We start from the raw sequence: 16186 nt of genomic DNA on the forward strand, positions 1-16186 counted from the left end.
TTACTAAACTCCAATATCTATGTTTATTTACACGTATAATTGTATGTAAAATTATAATGTATTCTTAGATGTAATTGTATATATAGTAAACATATGTACTTAAGTCTAATGTTATTTATATCTGATATATACATATTGTTTATTTATAAAATAATTCCTGTAATAATGATTTTAAGGTAATGATACATCGGATACCGGGAAATTAAAACACCATGAATATTATATGTATAAAATCTACGGCAGAATGTAACCGTAGTTATATAATACTAAAATTTAAGGCAAAAGAGTTTAAATATAAATCAACGTACCTGGACGGAACATGTAATATTGAAATTTTTTTAATCGGACATACATTAGGAGCAGAGCTATACGTTCTGATATTACTCCTAATACAAAATATATATATTTACAAATTTGTAGTAAACATAAATGTGTAAAGAATAAAAATCAAACGTTTGTATAAGCGTATGAGATATAACAGAAATTAATGTTTGTGGATATTTATTTTAACTAAATAATTTGTACGAATATTGCATGCAGATTGTCTTACAATATATTATTATTACAATAATACACTGTATTTTCTTCTATGAAAACTATGAGTTTTATTTTATACAATAATTCATATTCAGACACTTTGCATGCACGTTATTAAAACATGTAGATTTCAATATACTTTGATCACAGTCACAGCATTTTGTATATCACTTAATCGATAAATATTCTATTCAAGATATTGAAAACAGCGATTTTTAAAAATTATATAAAAATATCAGCAGTGTTTAAAGCTGATTATCGATTGAAAAAGTATTTTACAAGATTGTACAGCAATGTACTGCGATATAATCACAACCAATTAAATATTAATTACATGATACATGTATTCATGGAAAGAAATTTTTGTTTAGAGAATAATGTTTATATAACGTTTTTTACAATGTTATCAATATCAATAAAATATTCAGCTGTTTCAGTCGTTAACTTCCCGCGTTGGTTTATACATATTATTTAAAGTGCACAGTTCCTGAATAGTGTTATTAGTAATTCTTGTAAAACTATCGGTCATGTTATTACTTTCTTCGATGTTGCTTGATCCTGTGTTTGTCTCTTTGTTCGTTTCCGGCTAGATTTAATAAGAGATTAATTTCTCATTCATTTGATACTATCACATGATAAGCAGATTTGTAATATATAATACCTTGGTAGAATCTGAAATGGATAATCCACTGGATAAATTTTCAGAAAGAGCGGTATCAAAAGCGGCGAGTTCTGCCGAATCAAGTTGATTAAAACTTAAATCGAAACTGTACTGCCGACTGTCCATATCTAAAACACTTGTGACATCTGCCCCTTCCACTCCACCTGCTATATAAATTATTACTTCAAAATAATGGTACAATAATGGATTGATGTAACAATGCGTGTAAATACTTATACTACCAGCATTGTCCAACGATTGAAATTCTTCGTGATAGTTTGATGTAACTCTGTTTAACACTAATTGTTCTTGCGGGTGTACTTGTAATATGTCATGTACATATGGAAATTGTTGTTGTGCATACGTTCCGGTTGATGGTTGTTGTACGATATGACTGCTTGTTGATTGATATTGCGGTGATGGTTGTGATTGAATAAGTGCTGAGTTGTATGGACTGTACTCCATCGGCGATGCACGACCTGGCGATACTTGTGGCCTGTATAACGTATTGAAATCTTTTCAGATCCATTGTTCTATACACTATCTTATTTTTTAAGCAATAGTTACATAAAAACTTTGAATTACCTCAACGTTTGCATACTAGATTGCGGTTGTGGAGAAGTGGTTCCCATAGTATATAACGGAAAGGATCCTCCACTTCCGACTGAGCCTCCGTACGGAGATATTTTTTCTGATTTGACAATGTTAAAATTGTATTGGATCGGTTGATTTAACGCTGCAGCATCTACAATTGCATAAAACAAATAAATATCTACTAATAGAAGAACAATTAAAGCAATACAAGTTCGTTATTTTGTTACTTACTACAAATGAACAACATTTGTCTTATAAATTTGTTAGATTCAGTACAATTTATATTATGTTAATTTTGGAACACGATATTTTAAAATAATATGATAGAATTTGTTCAGAAGAGAAATGCACATTATGATTAAAAAGCACATAATTATAAAAATGTAAAAGTAAAAATGATCAAGCTACATTTAAAAAGCGAAATTTTTAAGTGAAGGGGAAGGATCAGTTATAAAGAAGATGCATGCAATTTTATATATTTTCACTCCAAACGTCACTCTATAAAAATTGAGTATCTTGTATTGTAATAAAAAATACAGTCAATATTGATTAGCAAATATCAACAAACTAAACTAATATTATCATATCGTACCTGAAAAATTTATTTATATAAATATCATTCTTTTAATCTGAAATTGATTGGGAGCAGAATAAAAACACGTCATTTTCATTATTAAGTGATGTATATATGTGTATATATAGATTGATATATTCTGTATATATAAGTCATACATTTTTTTTATATAGATATAGCCTTTTTCTTTCTCAAAGCAGTTTATAAAAATCTCTATTGCCATACAAATATTGCACATAATTTCTATTCTTATCATTATATTGCTGAGTATTTAAGTACAATATTTTTATACGAGAGCAGAATACTTGCGTATTATTCAAGTTGTACAGCCCGTTTTCATAATATGTTGCGTTATCGCTAACAACGTAAGTATTTTTGTCATCGCATTAATGGATATAAAAATAGTATCCATTCGCGTAATCATCATTAATAATTACAAAAATACAACTTTCTTTTTAAATGTACAAAGTCACTGCCCTCCAATCATTCAAGTACAAATTCCAAACGTTTATATAAAATACGTTCTTAAAAAAGTATAAAACAAGATTCTTCATCAGTGCGTGAAAATATATATAGATATATATATATGTATATATATGAGCATAGTATTTCTTACGATGAGGATTCGAATCCATGAAAATACATATATCACTCTGCACAACGGAAACTTTTCATAATTCTTTTACGTCAATCTTTTGTAATTTTAGGCACTATTGTACAAAATTTAACAAGTAAAATATGTCATCATAAATATAAGATTCTTAAATTTGAATGTTTCCAGTGTGCAAAGAGATTGGATTAATCGTACAGTTAGTATGACATGATTTAAGGGCGCTGAAACATAGATATTCTGACAAATGTAAATTCGCGATTTGTAAAAATACAGTAAACATGTTCCAAATGTACAAGTTAGATTAAATTTTTGGAACTTTCAACAAATTTCCTATATTCGTTATAACAATCATTACAATAAATCGGGCTAATAACCCCATTCAGAAAATGCACAACGTATTGATTGCTGGCATCACTGAGATAGCTTGCCTTCGTTTCTTGCATACAGGATGAGATAAATGTAAATATGAAAATTAGTTCCAAAGAATTAAAACGCGTAAATGTAGTACAATGTATTCTAAACAATTTTGAAGATTCGACGACGTCAATGACATTATTCAAACCCATTCCCATCAAAGCTGTAGAATTGAAGACAATTTGATAAAAATACTCACGCTTCTCAGCTTCTGTCTGTACATGCCTCAAAACTAGCGCATTTGGGCTGTTATTAAATTTTTGTCGCTTTCGCCTTAACGAACCAGGATCATCTATAAATGATTGTACATTAACCACGTGATTTACAAACATTATTATATCAATTTTTTCTGAAGGCAAAAGAGCTTATGAGCTTCACTTCAAAATTCCCTACCACTGAAAACATTACATCTGCACAATTGATTAAATCTTTGGTACAAAATAACTATGAGTTACAAACAAATAAAATGATCTTCATATTATTATTATAAATTAAGTACTTATTCTAAAGTTAGAAACAAAGTGGTACTTATAATCTTGGGACGCTATAAAAAAAACTTAACAACTTGTCATAAATAGTAAAAAGCAATGCGCAAGATTAAAAATATAAGTAGCAACACTGTAAAATTTGACTAGAAAAAACGCTAACCCTTCGCAATAAACGAGTATCAGCTGAGATTATACTTCAGCTACTTTTTAGGATGCATATAAAGGGTTATCAAAACAAAGTAACAATTTGTACCCTGACTAGAACAGTATTGAATTTGTTTCAGAGCGTTTTAATCAAGATAGCACAACACAGATTTATCATATATCCTCTTTTCATAATAAATTTGAAATATATAAAATGCATCTTTCTCTTAAGGACGCAAGCACATTCAAATTACAAGAATTTAAGTTTTGCAACTGTAAATAATCAGTTTCATTCAATTACAATGCTTTTCGCTTCTAAAAATGTATTACTGGAGAAAAATGTCACTCTCAAATGGTAGTATACTAGAAACAACACTATTAAACATTCAAGCAAATTACGTTTCTTTTTTTTCAGAATAAATTTTTCCACCTTCTACTGGACTATAATAGAAGGACATTTCATCAAACTCTGATACAGTTGCATGTGGTGCCATAGCAGTATACAATGCATAATGTTCAGCTTCTGTTAATTCAATTCCATATGGTGGTGTTTCGTCGCCTTCCAACTTAAGCGATTTAACACTATTAGTACTTATTGCACTAGGTCTTGAAATTTGTAATTGTGGGCTAGTTGGAGTATTGTTTGTTGTCATATATGAAACATTTCCTGTAAAACACAAAGGCTGACTATTTTCTTTAGATACATTCGAAATTGAGTCTTTATCTTTCTTTGCTTTCTTTGCGAACAATTTTGAAAATAGTCCTTGTTTTGAGTTCTTAGTTAGAGTAGCAGGTAGAGAAGGTAAAGTTTTGTTTGGTGCTTCAACGAATGACTCAGATGTCATATGAGAGGATATAGGACGAGGTAGAAGAGGCATAGAAGGCATTTTGCGGATTCGTTTCGGCGGTAAAGGCGGTAATCTCTCTTCCGTTTCCTGTGTTCCGTCTCTCTTCGTAGTTACTGGAGGAGAAGGACAAGATTGATTAACATCTGCTTTTGGTATGCATACGTCCTCATACTTCCTCTCGTTTGGTAAATCAATAAATTCAATAGGATTTTTCATAGCCATTTGTAAGCTGGTATAAGTTTGATTATCGCAAACGTCAATATCCATAGATTGATCCGTTGTATTCTGTTCAATGGCTGCTTGCACTAACTTTGTATGTGTATCTGCATATATTTGATCTAATTCAGCTACTTGTGTCAATAATTCATTGAAGGATTTATTGCAATCCTCTGTTGTTTCTGTTTTAAAATCTGTTTCATTATCTTTCTCCTTGAGACACATTTGACCCTTTTGCACCCATTTTCCCACTTCCGAATAGTCGAACCAATCGGAATTATTTTTGGATATATCTGCATTTTGCTTAAATACACACGTGTTTTCTGCGGTACTATCGGATTTAGTACGAGATAAAGTTCCCGAATTGTCATCATTCATTTCTTTGTCTATATATCTATTATCAATTTTGTACATTCTATTTATTTGTTCATTTTCTCTAGTTTGTTTCTCTTCATTTATTGGGATTTCGTTATTTTGATAATCTATAATAGTGCTTTTAATATGATTTACATTTTGTGAGATATTTTGATTCATTTCTATATTTCCATTACAAGAATCTAATGTATTTTTTACGTTATATAAATCATTTAAAGCGCGTAACGCAGAAATTTTATTACTCGATTTTTTTACATTGAAATCATCATTATTATTATACTCATCGACATTACGCGGAAATTTAGGGGTAACGTTTGAAAATAATGCCGATTCAGTGGCTAAGATTTTACTAAATGTACTATAATCTGTTTTCTTCCTGGCAAATGCTTTCCGTAAAGACCAGAAAGCAGGCCTACCTGCACCGAGAGGTAACATCTGAAAAGGTAATGGTTCGCTCGTCGCACCATCCGACGGTCTTTTCAGTTGAATGCATATTTGCACCGGTTGCTCCACTTGCTGCATGCGATATGTGGGTGTTTTGAATGCAATTGCTGTCTATTAACATAAATCAAATTTAAATTAAGTGAAGATGTATAATACATACAACACGCAACATTCTACACAAACGTTAAACATCGTACATACTTGCTTATGTACGTGAACGGGCTGAAAATCACCAAATCCTTCCCAAATAACTTGCCCCTCCTTCTCCTCGAAAAATCTAACTTGTATATCTTCCTTTGCAACCTTCTCGCATAATAAAATCATTTCCATACCACCAGCAACCGACGCATTAGAGTGACTGAGCTTGCATATCACAAGATCTGACATTGCTTCTGAAATGTTTAATTATTTAAAGCAAAATTAAACAATTAATTTTCCTTTGAAACTGAATATAACATATAATTAACTTAAACATACTTTTATCAAATATAGGGTCAGATACAACTGGTGGTAATGGCACATTGAATTTTCCTTTTTGTCCTCCTTCTAAGAAAACTTGAAAGCACAATCTCACTGCATTTAGATCAATACTAGTAGGTTGTCTTTTATGTTCGAAGCCAGCTATTAGAAAATGAAACATAATTTGTTTTATATCAAACACATTTACATAAATCTACTGGATTTTAGCTTACTTCGAAAGGGATCTACACGAATTTCCTCTCTTATTTTAAGTGCCTCTTCAATATCCTTTTTCTTAACACATTGAATACCAAGATTTGCAAATGTGACTGTCATATTTTCTGATGAGACTTCTACTGTACATACACCACGTTTACATGCTTCCTTTCCAACAAGATTATGAGGATGAGGTCTGTGTGGTTGATCTTTTGTTACACATGATACTACAACTACAGCTCTACCTTTATATCCAACTATCTGTAATAAGTATTATTTATCGTTATATCATACTAATTCCAAATATATTCTATATTTTGTTCTTACTACTTACTCTTATACTAGGAAATGTTTTGTTTTCTGGTGTACTGTTTACTCCTGGTATACTACCAGCCGATCTGCCTTCACATTCATAGCGAAAACGTAAAGCTTTACTTGCTGGCTGTTCTATTATTTCAACATATGGTAATAACCTCCCAGTGTTCATTTCCAGTGGCAGTTGATCCTCCTTTTCACTACATTCCACAAACCCAGGATCGGTAGTTTGGATGACTTCAACTGTATCAAGAATCTTAGGTATAGTTTGAAACATTTAATATGAAAATTACATAAACATATAATAAAATTTTCAACACTTACTGACATCACTTATATTTATATTTCCATCACTCATATCATGGAATTGTTCCATGCCTCTTACTGTTTAATGCATTGAACAGTAGCCATCTGAAAAATAAATTTTATTTCAACATACATTGTCATTTTGTATGAAATAGTACCTCTACATTGTATTTTATTGTTGTTAAAAAAATTTATTTAACAATTTTGTTGAAATAACAATGATTGTAAAGCAATAAACAAGTCATAAAAATTTTCTTTACTGCTTGATGTGTGTATTGTACGTTTTGTCAAAGGAGGAAAAGTAACCACATGAACCAACACTTCACAGAAATTTCGCAGCATCGAGCAAAAAAAAATTTCGCGCGCGTTTCGTTAAAATAAGAATAAGATGACAAGTGCCTGAAGAACGATAAATACCTAGGAGAAAATAAAACGATAGCACAGAGGAGGAGGTGGATTGCCAGATCGATTTATTCGATGTAAAGAAAATTGAACGTTCAAAACCGTGGATCGCGCATCTTGGCGGAAAATATATATTTATGTCGCAATGTAGGCGGTGATTGACGCAGAATGTGTTACGCGTAATTTTTTATTAGTACGAGCGAGAAAAATAAGCGCAAGTTAATGGATAGAAGTTTTGTGTTAAACTTCTACCCAGCGGAACGACAGCTGTTCACAGGTATAGTTCCAGAGGCACTGCACACAAGTGTCCTAAGTCCCAAGGGAAGAGAAACGAGAGTAGAGAGCAAGGAGGGATGCTACGCTGATCCAATCATTATTTTGGGAAAGCCTAGGTTCGTACAAGCCGTGCAGCTATAATTAAACTATCGTAGGACAATGTGACGAGAAAGACTTGCCTGCAGTTTGATCAACATAGTAAAGCACTTTCGAATCTGAAAGCACGCGCACTGTTTTGAATAATTCTCTTATCAAGCAAAATTTGCGTCTCTGAGGTTTCTTTGATAAAACGCACACTGAATGCACACCGTTGCGGTAATTTGAAAAAACGCGATTTAATGTTTAGATTAGCGATTAAATTCCTTTACTCGAGAAGCACTGCTGCGCACACCATTTGCACGCAACATAAAAGCGTGCACGGCCGTGACTAGAAACGAGACTTAACGCGGAACAACATTTCGTTCGGACTTTGTATCAGTACTGACATGCTCGTCGCTTTCAATGGTAGGAGCAGAGCAATGTACGCTTCGTGGATACGCGCAAGTACGCGTAGTCTGATGCTTCTATACTCACGGCCCACAGCTAACACTCGAAGCGAGTGAACGCGTGTCGGCATGTATAATATGGCATGTAACTACGTTTCGTAGTTACTTCCTCGAAATCCATATATCGATGACGTCGAACACTTTAACATTTTATTCTTGATGTTCTGTTAATGTTCTTCACATTATGTTTCATACAGGTTTTATTTCTTTTTCTCGTATTAGATCGATTAGATTTTTCTCGTAGATTGAAGATTATTAACAGTTCAATCATTAGATAGAGTGTTTTTGGTACGAACGTACCAATATTGAACTTAAAATAAATTTATGCCCGTGGTTCATCGGATTTATCCTGTAGTAAATTAAAATTCAGGAACGTAGATAGGTTAGTGGTGCCTAGATGCTTAGTGCCCGATGACTCATGCAGACACGTCACATAATTCTACTTTATCATGTGAAATTGTAGAGCGTTAGGTAATGAATTTATTTGAAGTTATATAAAATATTAGTTATTTGAGTTATTGAAAAATATTATAATTATTACGAACAAGTATCGTATTGTATTTTACAATGTCGTTTATATTCGAAAAATCATGACTTTTCTTCGATCCTAATTGGTATCGTTTAGGATTATTTTCACAAATTATTTATTAAATCATAGTACTATGTTAATTTAAACTTTTACCAGTTTTTGCGAATAAAGTGAGTTGTTTATAGTTTGCAATTATATTGTAAATCAGATCTATACATTACATAAGTCTTAATCGCTCCTTACATTCGTCGTCGTAGGTGTACTCGATTATGCAATCCTACGAAGTACTATATCTAAGGCATGAAATTGTGTGACAATTTATGTACTGTGAAACACAAAATTAAAGAAAAATTGTTAATATATGAAATTGAAAATTATAAAAATATAAAATCGAAGAGGAAAGCATATTATTTTGGGGAGAATTGTGAGAAATACAATCTTTTACTTTATCAAAAATATCACATATATATGTATGTACACGTGTTACACATACATAGATATATGTACACATATACGCATTGCTATCGAGAGCGATGATGCTTTTCTGTCGCATTACTCTCGTTTATTACGTCTCCATGACAAGTATAAACAACGTTAATAGTTTTTGTACAGAGTTTATTCGTGAATCGGAAAAGTGATGCCAGAAATTGCGATCACTCCGAAAAGCTTATCTTCCCTGAGTGCTTCAACGAGTTCCAGGGAAGAGTCAAACCAATTTTTTACTAAGAAAAGGCTGACAAGATGCATGCAACATAAATTTCTAACGTACTCGCAACTTCCTGTAAGATGTCAGAGACCCAGTCGGTACTATCGTCCTCCGAGGACATTTTTCAGATTGGCTAGCTTTGCAACTATTAATCGAACAACTGCAATTAACACGACGAAAAGTTGTCCGGATAATTCAACATGCTCGATATTCCATGCTGTTGATACCTCACGCTGCAAGAAGAGTTTATCCATGATTGATTTTTCATCTTTAATAATGGAGGCTGAAAATAGCGATCTTAGGTAAAGTTTATAGAGAATTTAGAACGATTTAAATGTAATCGAATAACGATTGTTTTGTATTTTAGATCAGACAGTAGATCAGACAGTAGCTTCATAGAAAAGCTCGAAGAAAATGATAAAATTAAGGACACCATTAGCAACGAAATGGGAATCAGTGTTGGTATCAGGAAGTGGATGGACGGGTTCGCGACTTCAGAATCGGAGGAAGCGTGTTGTCAGTTCTTTCAAAACCCGAAGAAAGCAGCGAATTTGGTGTGTCATGTACTTATGCTAAATGCCTGGAGACGTAGACGTAGCGAAGTTCAATATCTACATGGTACGATCGACGACTTGAGCCAACAGATCGAACACCTGCATCTACAAATCGTTGTTCTGCGTCGATTGCTCGACACGGAGAATATCCGTGTCAGTAAACTGACCAGCGACGTTCATCGTGCCAAGATCCAATTCGACGAAGCGTCGAAGGAAAAGAATACGTTGAAATTGGTAATCTTTATAGCATTTATTTAAACATAAGCTTCAATAATTATGTTTTGCTTAATTAATTAAAGAATAGAGGGAAAAGAAAATACATATTCACGTATTCCTAACATAAAGCAGTAACGTTGTGCGCGGCTGAGGAATAAGAGCTATACATGCTCAGCATCTTGTGGACGATGAACATGAGAGTTCAATGACGTGTATCTAACTAGAGGGATGACGCTAGCATAAGAGCTCGCGACACGAGTTTTGGCACAGGCGATAATATAGTTACCAAGACGTTGGCATTTTTGGCCTTCGATACTCAAGAATATCTTCTAAATAAGTTTAATAGCTGCACTCGTTATTTCTCTGTTAACAAAATCTTTCTACTTTTTGTTTTCTCGAAACTCGAGTATATTCTTGAAAAACGATATGGCTAACTATTCTAAAGACTTTTTATAACGGTTGCATATTTATACATAAACGAGAACTTATTTTATCAGATGTAATGGCAATGTGCGTCGTAGCGAGCCATTAATTACTATATGTACACTATACAGGCAAGCGAGAAGTTGGCATCGGTCCAGCGGCTAATTGTGAAGCGAAAGAAGAAACTGTATCGCGGCGACACAAACATAGATGAAACTGGTTCTAGATACTTTCGGGGATTTACGAAGATCAACTTAGCACCGAACCTGCTTTTACGAACTAGGTTACCGTTCTTTTGCAGGAAAAGGTAAAAATGGAAAACGAGATTAAGCGTTTGACCGAGCTTTCCGAGGAGAGGCTGGTCGCAGCGGAAAATGTACAAAATGAGCTATTCACCGCACAAGATCACCTTCATGCGCTCGACATGCAGATGTCGAAGGATCGAGAAAAGCTGTTGAAGTTACGGGAAGAAAAAAAAATACTCTTGGAAAAGGCTAGATTTCTAAACGGTTTTCTCTTATAGTCTATAGGCAAGATTTAATAATAAAGGGTAGCGTTTGCTGCGAGTTTCCATACCATACCACTGTAAAAATTGATTTCGCTCGATGACTCATTGTTACGTTCGCGGGAGAGGAGTCCGCAAAGAGGGTGAAGTCTCGGTTCAATGCGGATTTCTACTCTTTTCTATGAACGAATGAGTCATCCGTTCACCCTTTCAAACTCAGAGAACGAACATTTCAAACTGTTACAGGATTAATTATCTACAATTTTTAAGAAAATTTGCCTCTCTTGAAAACTTCTATATTTTCTACAAGAATTAAACTTTGAAAAAAATCTTTTCTTTGTTTCGTTTGCGTGAAGATATTCTAATATGTATAGATCAAGGGCGCTAATAAGAAACTGATGTACTTGTTAGATAGGTCAACGCACGAAAGGATATATGTACTTCGTTGTTGAGTCATACCTTTTCTGCTTCATTGGTGACTCAATATCGCGTAATACTCCTTTCGTACTAAGAAAAGGGATCGATATTACTTGACCTATTAATTCCCACTCGGCTTGCGATCGAAACAAAAATTCGTGACATTGTTGTTTTATATAAAACAGCGATGTTTCGTGCTTTATCTTGATAGTTTCATAACAGAAAATGCTTGCTTATCGATTGATTTCTATAGCGTTTGTTTGTTGAATATGTGTTAGAAAAATATAATGATTCTTTTAGGTGACGGCCAGCGAAACGTTAGCGACGGAACGAGGAATGAGAGCAGACAAAGCTGAATCGTGCATGGAGGATTTACAATTGAAACTCGCTACGCAGATTGCTCTGGTTGAATCTTCGCAGGAACAGATAGAACGATATTCAAAGTAAATTGAGTGGATGTGAGCCTCGTTAATTTGCACGTTATTTTAATATAAATTCTGCGTCTGTAGAGAGTTAAAAGTTAAAGAAGATGAGAAAATCAAGTTGTTAGAACGCTTAAAATCAAGCGAAGATATGGTGAGAAATTTAAGCTTGCGAACAATTTCTCTGGAAGCTCAACTAGTTGATGGAGGGGTAGCCCTGGAACACATGCAGGAAGCATACAATTCACAATTGTAAATATTTTTACTGATTGCTCATGAGCGGAAAACACTAGCTTAAAATTGATCTGTGATTATTTTAGAACGGAACTGCGTGAATTGAAAGAACGTTTAATGCGCCAATCCCAAGAAGGGGGTTGGAGTAGTAGAATGTTGCAAATAGCTGGCAGTGTTGTACGAGCGCCGAGGGTTATACTACGAACTTTATTATCAGGTCCAGTGTTAGCTTCTTAAAGATAGCTTGGTAAGTCAGTCATCAACTTACCTGCTAATTACAAGAATGTAACGATTGCTTGTTATTGAAATTTTAGTTGCTCTTGCTCACGCGTGATTGCGCCATGTTTCGAGTTTCATGTTGGAACGAAGAGTTTAAAAAGAGGAATTTCGAGGGTGATGACGATGATTGTTTGATAAGAGAATGGAGAAAGGGAAGATTTTATGTTTGATTCGAGGGAGAAGAGTTATGTGGTCGCGAGGAAATCAAAGGAGCAGAGAATAGCGTCAAACTGATAGTAAATTTTCGGGTATTTTTATTACCAAAATTATTATTTTTTTTTTATTTATATATTTTTTTTACTCTCTATACTTTCTGATGTTACCGACTTTATTATATACATACGTAAGCATTTAAAATCAAAACGGAACGTAATACTTTAAAATATTTAACGATACTATGTACAGTATTGGAAACTATCCTACTAACTTAAGGATGGACAAATAAATCTAGATATCATGTAGTTTTTTTTATCTATATTTTACACCTTTTTTTCATGTAACATGATAAAGCGATAAAAATGAGATACCGCTCAGAATCGCTCAGTTTGTTATGGAAAAGTGATTTCTTGTTATGAAACATCAACAAATACATTTGATAACTGATAAACATGCATATAAATGTATGCACAGCATATAATAGTAATTCATCATATTTTACATAACATTTATATATACCATTTTAACGTAGACGAAATAAATGTACGTAGTAGAGCGATGCTAACGGTATCTTATTTTTTTCAAAAAACACATTACAATAGATCGTAAAATCTAAATAACCACGTACGAGTGACACAAATACGACGTGTCTGATCACATATCTCATTATTGCGTACATAAGTACAAGATAAAATTGATTTTCGTTTTGTTCGATAACAATATCGTTTCTGCGGTATACTTCTTTTAGGCTTCGGCCAGCACAGTATAGACCCTTTTTCATTCGAGGTTTTCGTACACGGTAAGCGAAGACATGGCAAAAATTTCAGTGGAAGATTCGTTCTTGTTATCACAAAATCACTTTATATTTGAGTACGTTGTGTTAGGTGTAACTTTATGTAATTTTCTCGCTAGTCGATCTAAAACATTTTTTATTGCGTATATTAATTGCGACAACAAATAACGCTGTTCTACAATTTTGAGACTGGATTCGGTCGTACTCGTCGATTTACCACCTTAAAATATCTTTTAATGTGATATGAAAACGAAGAAAAGCTCAGTATGTTTATTTGCAACTGAAGACATGTAAGCCATATGCTATAGTTAACGAAATTACAGACGATATTGCATCTACAAAGAAATCTAAAGATTACCCACTGACTTTGGTTGCAAGTAGTAGGTAAGAACTTAACTTATTTCTATAAGTAAGAATATACGGAATTCATTCGTCGAAACATTGTTTCCTTATTTATTTCGTGTGCTTAGTGCGATATTCGAAGTAAAAAAGAAGATAAAAATACTGATTAGGTGAATAGTTTAATAAACCTCACAACGACCTTCTCAAACTTTACAATGCACATGTTAACTTTGACTAATTCGGTAACTATAAAAGAATGTTTTATTGCGTATCGATCAAATTGTAGAATTAAATGTATCGAATCTGATGGCTTGAGGGACGTGTACGTACCTATTTTTATGAGTAATAAAATTTACAATATTTTAAACTACAACAAATCTTGATACAATAAATTGAGCAAGATGTTCCTGTAAGATTGCTCTTTGCATCATCTCTTTATAAAAACGTTACCACAAGCCAGTAAGAATATTAATGTCGTCGTTTATGTTTGGAAAATATATCTGATTGTTCTTGATAGTCACTTGGTAGAACACAAAAAGAATATGTTCAAAAATCCTATTCCTTTGTTTACGTATCAAAATATGTGGTAAATGTAATTTTTTTAATTTTGTAAAAAGAGCAGACATTTTAAAGTAAAACTATGTTAATAATACGAAAAATAAAAAGTTAAATAAATAGCACAATCATATAAGACTAGAACTTAATTGACACTTAGTCAGTTTAAATCATGCCAAAACCTTCAGTACCTTCGCTAATCGCTAATAATAAAGCTCGTTCAAAATGATCGTAACATTCGTAACCCGGTAAGCAAAGCTGATTGAAGCTGTAACAATATTTAAATAATTATTACGCTTTGAAAGTTACTACCCTCAGTCAGAATATTGAGTTACGTACCAAGTATGTGCTGTAGGTAAGTTAGCAAAAGTTGGTGCTGCTGTAATTTGAAATCGTGGACTCAGTTGTTGAAATCCACCGGGTGGTAATTGCGAACAACCTGTAGTAAATTGTAATAATCGGGCCATCTCTTCCTGTGTAAAGTTGCTAACCGCAGTCCAAAACCAATCGAGAACTCGAAGAAATTCTGAAGAACTTCCATTAGCTATATGGTGCGCACGTAGATCTGCCACGCTGTACTCACCAGTTCCACATAACAATAACTGTAATAAATATAGACGTAATGAAAATATTGATTAGAGAATATTTAAGGATAAGAAAAAAATATATTTACATACTTCGAGTTCGTTCTCGTCAAAAATTCCCAAAAGGTTATCGGGAATGAGTTCGTTCAATCCCCTTAGAAAATGTTCCACTTCGTTTCGTATGGAACTAGCAAGTCTATGTTGGGCGAGTGCGTCCAAATAACGCAGTTTAGTTCCATTCGTTACACGAATTTTACCACCTCCAGGTATTAACTCAGCTACCTATAATAAATATATTTGGCGTGAACGATACAAGTAGCTGTAGTATAAGATACGTTATGACCTTACTTTTAATAATTGACCATCTTTATCATATTCTTCTTCGACAAAATAAAGTTCCATTTCCTCAACATCATTTTCAAGAATATATTTTATCTTGCTGAGATATAAGTCTGGATCATCTTGCTCGAAATACTATACAGAAGATAAAAACATAAATAGATTAGTACAGTTCTATTTTGATACAACACATTAATAATAAGTAATTCTACCTTATAATGTACACTGAGGCCTATGATTTGTGCAAGAAATGATCTTGTGAATCTTGCACGTACTAACTGCCGATAGGAACCGCCAAGAGCGGATTCGTATAGGCATTTGCCCACGATTCGTCCTGCAAATTCATAATGTTTTAACTTGAGATGTGGAGGCCGTTTACTGTTAGGATGGACTAGTGCCTGTTGTGATTCTCCGAAGGATGCAAATAAACCGTTTCCTGAATCGAACAGTGCCGCACAAATTAATTCAAACCATTCTCTTCGGACACCACCCCAATCAAGCCCTGGAACCAAATATTAAATATTACCTTTTCCCAAATGAATACAATATATTTTTCTAGATAAAACATACCTTGTTCGCCTTGGAAATAGATTTCAAAATTTCTACACCAGTCATTCACAGAAAATCCTTTGGTAGCTTTCATGGACTTAAAGGAAAAACTCATGCTAAATTTGAGCAGAATATAGATTATATCAACTAATAATT

The 16186-nt window shown here is 33.3% G+C and overlaps 3 protein-coding genes across 13 annotated transcripts in view; 1 reads left to right on the forward strand and 2 right to left on the reverse strand.

The window, feature by feature from the left end:
* On the reverse strand, window positions 1–8590 carry LOC100631054 (dorsal). Of its 7 annotated transcripts, none has more exons than XM_048405550.1 (12): window positions 8062–8364; window positions 7223–7309; window positions 6918–7141; window positions 6601–6844; window positions 6386–6529; window positions 6110–6300; window positions 5881–6019; window positions 3593–3685; window positions 1784–1943; window positions 1441–1694; window positions 1199–1362; window positions 1–1123 (listed from the first exon to the last, which is right to left on the reverse strand). In XM_048405550.1, the coding sequence occupies exons 2-12, from the start codon at window positions 7272–7274 to the stop codon at window positions 971–973; spliced, it is 1818 nt and encodes a 605-aa protein (XP_048261507.1). In that variant the 5' UTR covers window positions 7275–7309; window positions 8062–8364; the 3' UTR covers window positions 1–970. The 7 variants fall into 7 exon arrangements, with proteins under 7 accessions (XP_048261507.1, XP_012174122.1, XP_012174120.1 ...); XM_012318732.3 differs by having other exon boundaries at window positions 1199–1365; window positions 8062–8362; XM_012318730.3 differs by lacking the exons at window positions 1–1123; window positions 1199–1362; window positions 1441–1694; window positions 1784–1943; window positions 8062–8364 and adding an exon at window positions 8456–8590 and having other exon boundaries at window positions 3657–6019.
* LOC100646760 lies at window positions 7829–13676 on the forward strand. Of its 4 annotated transcripts, none has more exons than XM_048405554.1 (8): window positions 7829–7998; window positions 9791–9964; window positions 10030–10450; window positions 11157–11348; window positions 12078–12220; window positions 12287–12451; window positions 12520–12680; window positions 12748–13676. In XM_048405554.1, the coding sequence occupies exons 1-7, from the start codon at window positions 7829–7831 to the stop codon at window positions 12668–12670; spliced, it is 1416 nt and encodes a 471-aa protein (XP_048261511.1). In that variant the 3' UTR covers window positions 12671–12680; window positions 12748–13676. The 4 variants fall into 4 exon arrangements, with proteins under 4 accessions (XP_048261511.1, XP_048261510.1, XP_003402456.3 ...); XM_048405553.1 differs by having other exon boundaries at window positions 7871–7998; window positions 9569–9964; XM_003402408.4 differs by lacking the exon at window positions 7829–7998 and adding an exon at window positions 8993–9126 and having other exon boundaries at window positions 9214–9964.
* LOC100650746 (apoptosis-resistant E3 ubiquitin protein ligase 1) overlaps window positions 13172–16186 on the reverse strand; it is a 16291-nt gene continuing 13276 nt past the window's right edge. For both annotated transcript variants that reach the window (XM_012318739.3, XM_020867702.2), the window contains exons 11-16: window positions 16052–16127; window positions 15694–15983; window positions 15491–15616; window positions 15236–15424; window positions 14898–15160; window positions 13172–14826 (exon numbers count right to left, since the gene is read on the reverse strand). In XM_012318739.3, coding sequence (XP_012174129.1) covers window positions 14724–14826; window positions 14898–15160; window positions 15236–15424; window positions 15491–15616; window positions 15694–15983; window positions 16052–16127 — 1047 coding nt within the window. In that variant the 3' untranslated portion in view covers window positions 13172–14723. The remainder of the gene's footprint in view (window positions 14827–14897; window positions 15161–15235; window positions 15425–15490; window positions 15617–15693; window positions 15984–16051; window positions 16128–16186) is intronic.

Source organism: Bombus terrestris, chromosome 4, assembly GCF_910591885.1.
Source record: "Bombus terrestris chromosome 4, iyBomTerr1.2, whole genome shotgun sequence".
NCBI classification, from domain to species: Eukaryota; Metazoa; Arthropoda; class Insecta; order Hymenoptera; family Apidae; genus Bombus; species Bombus terrestris.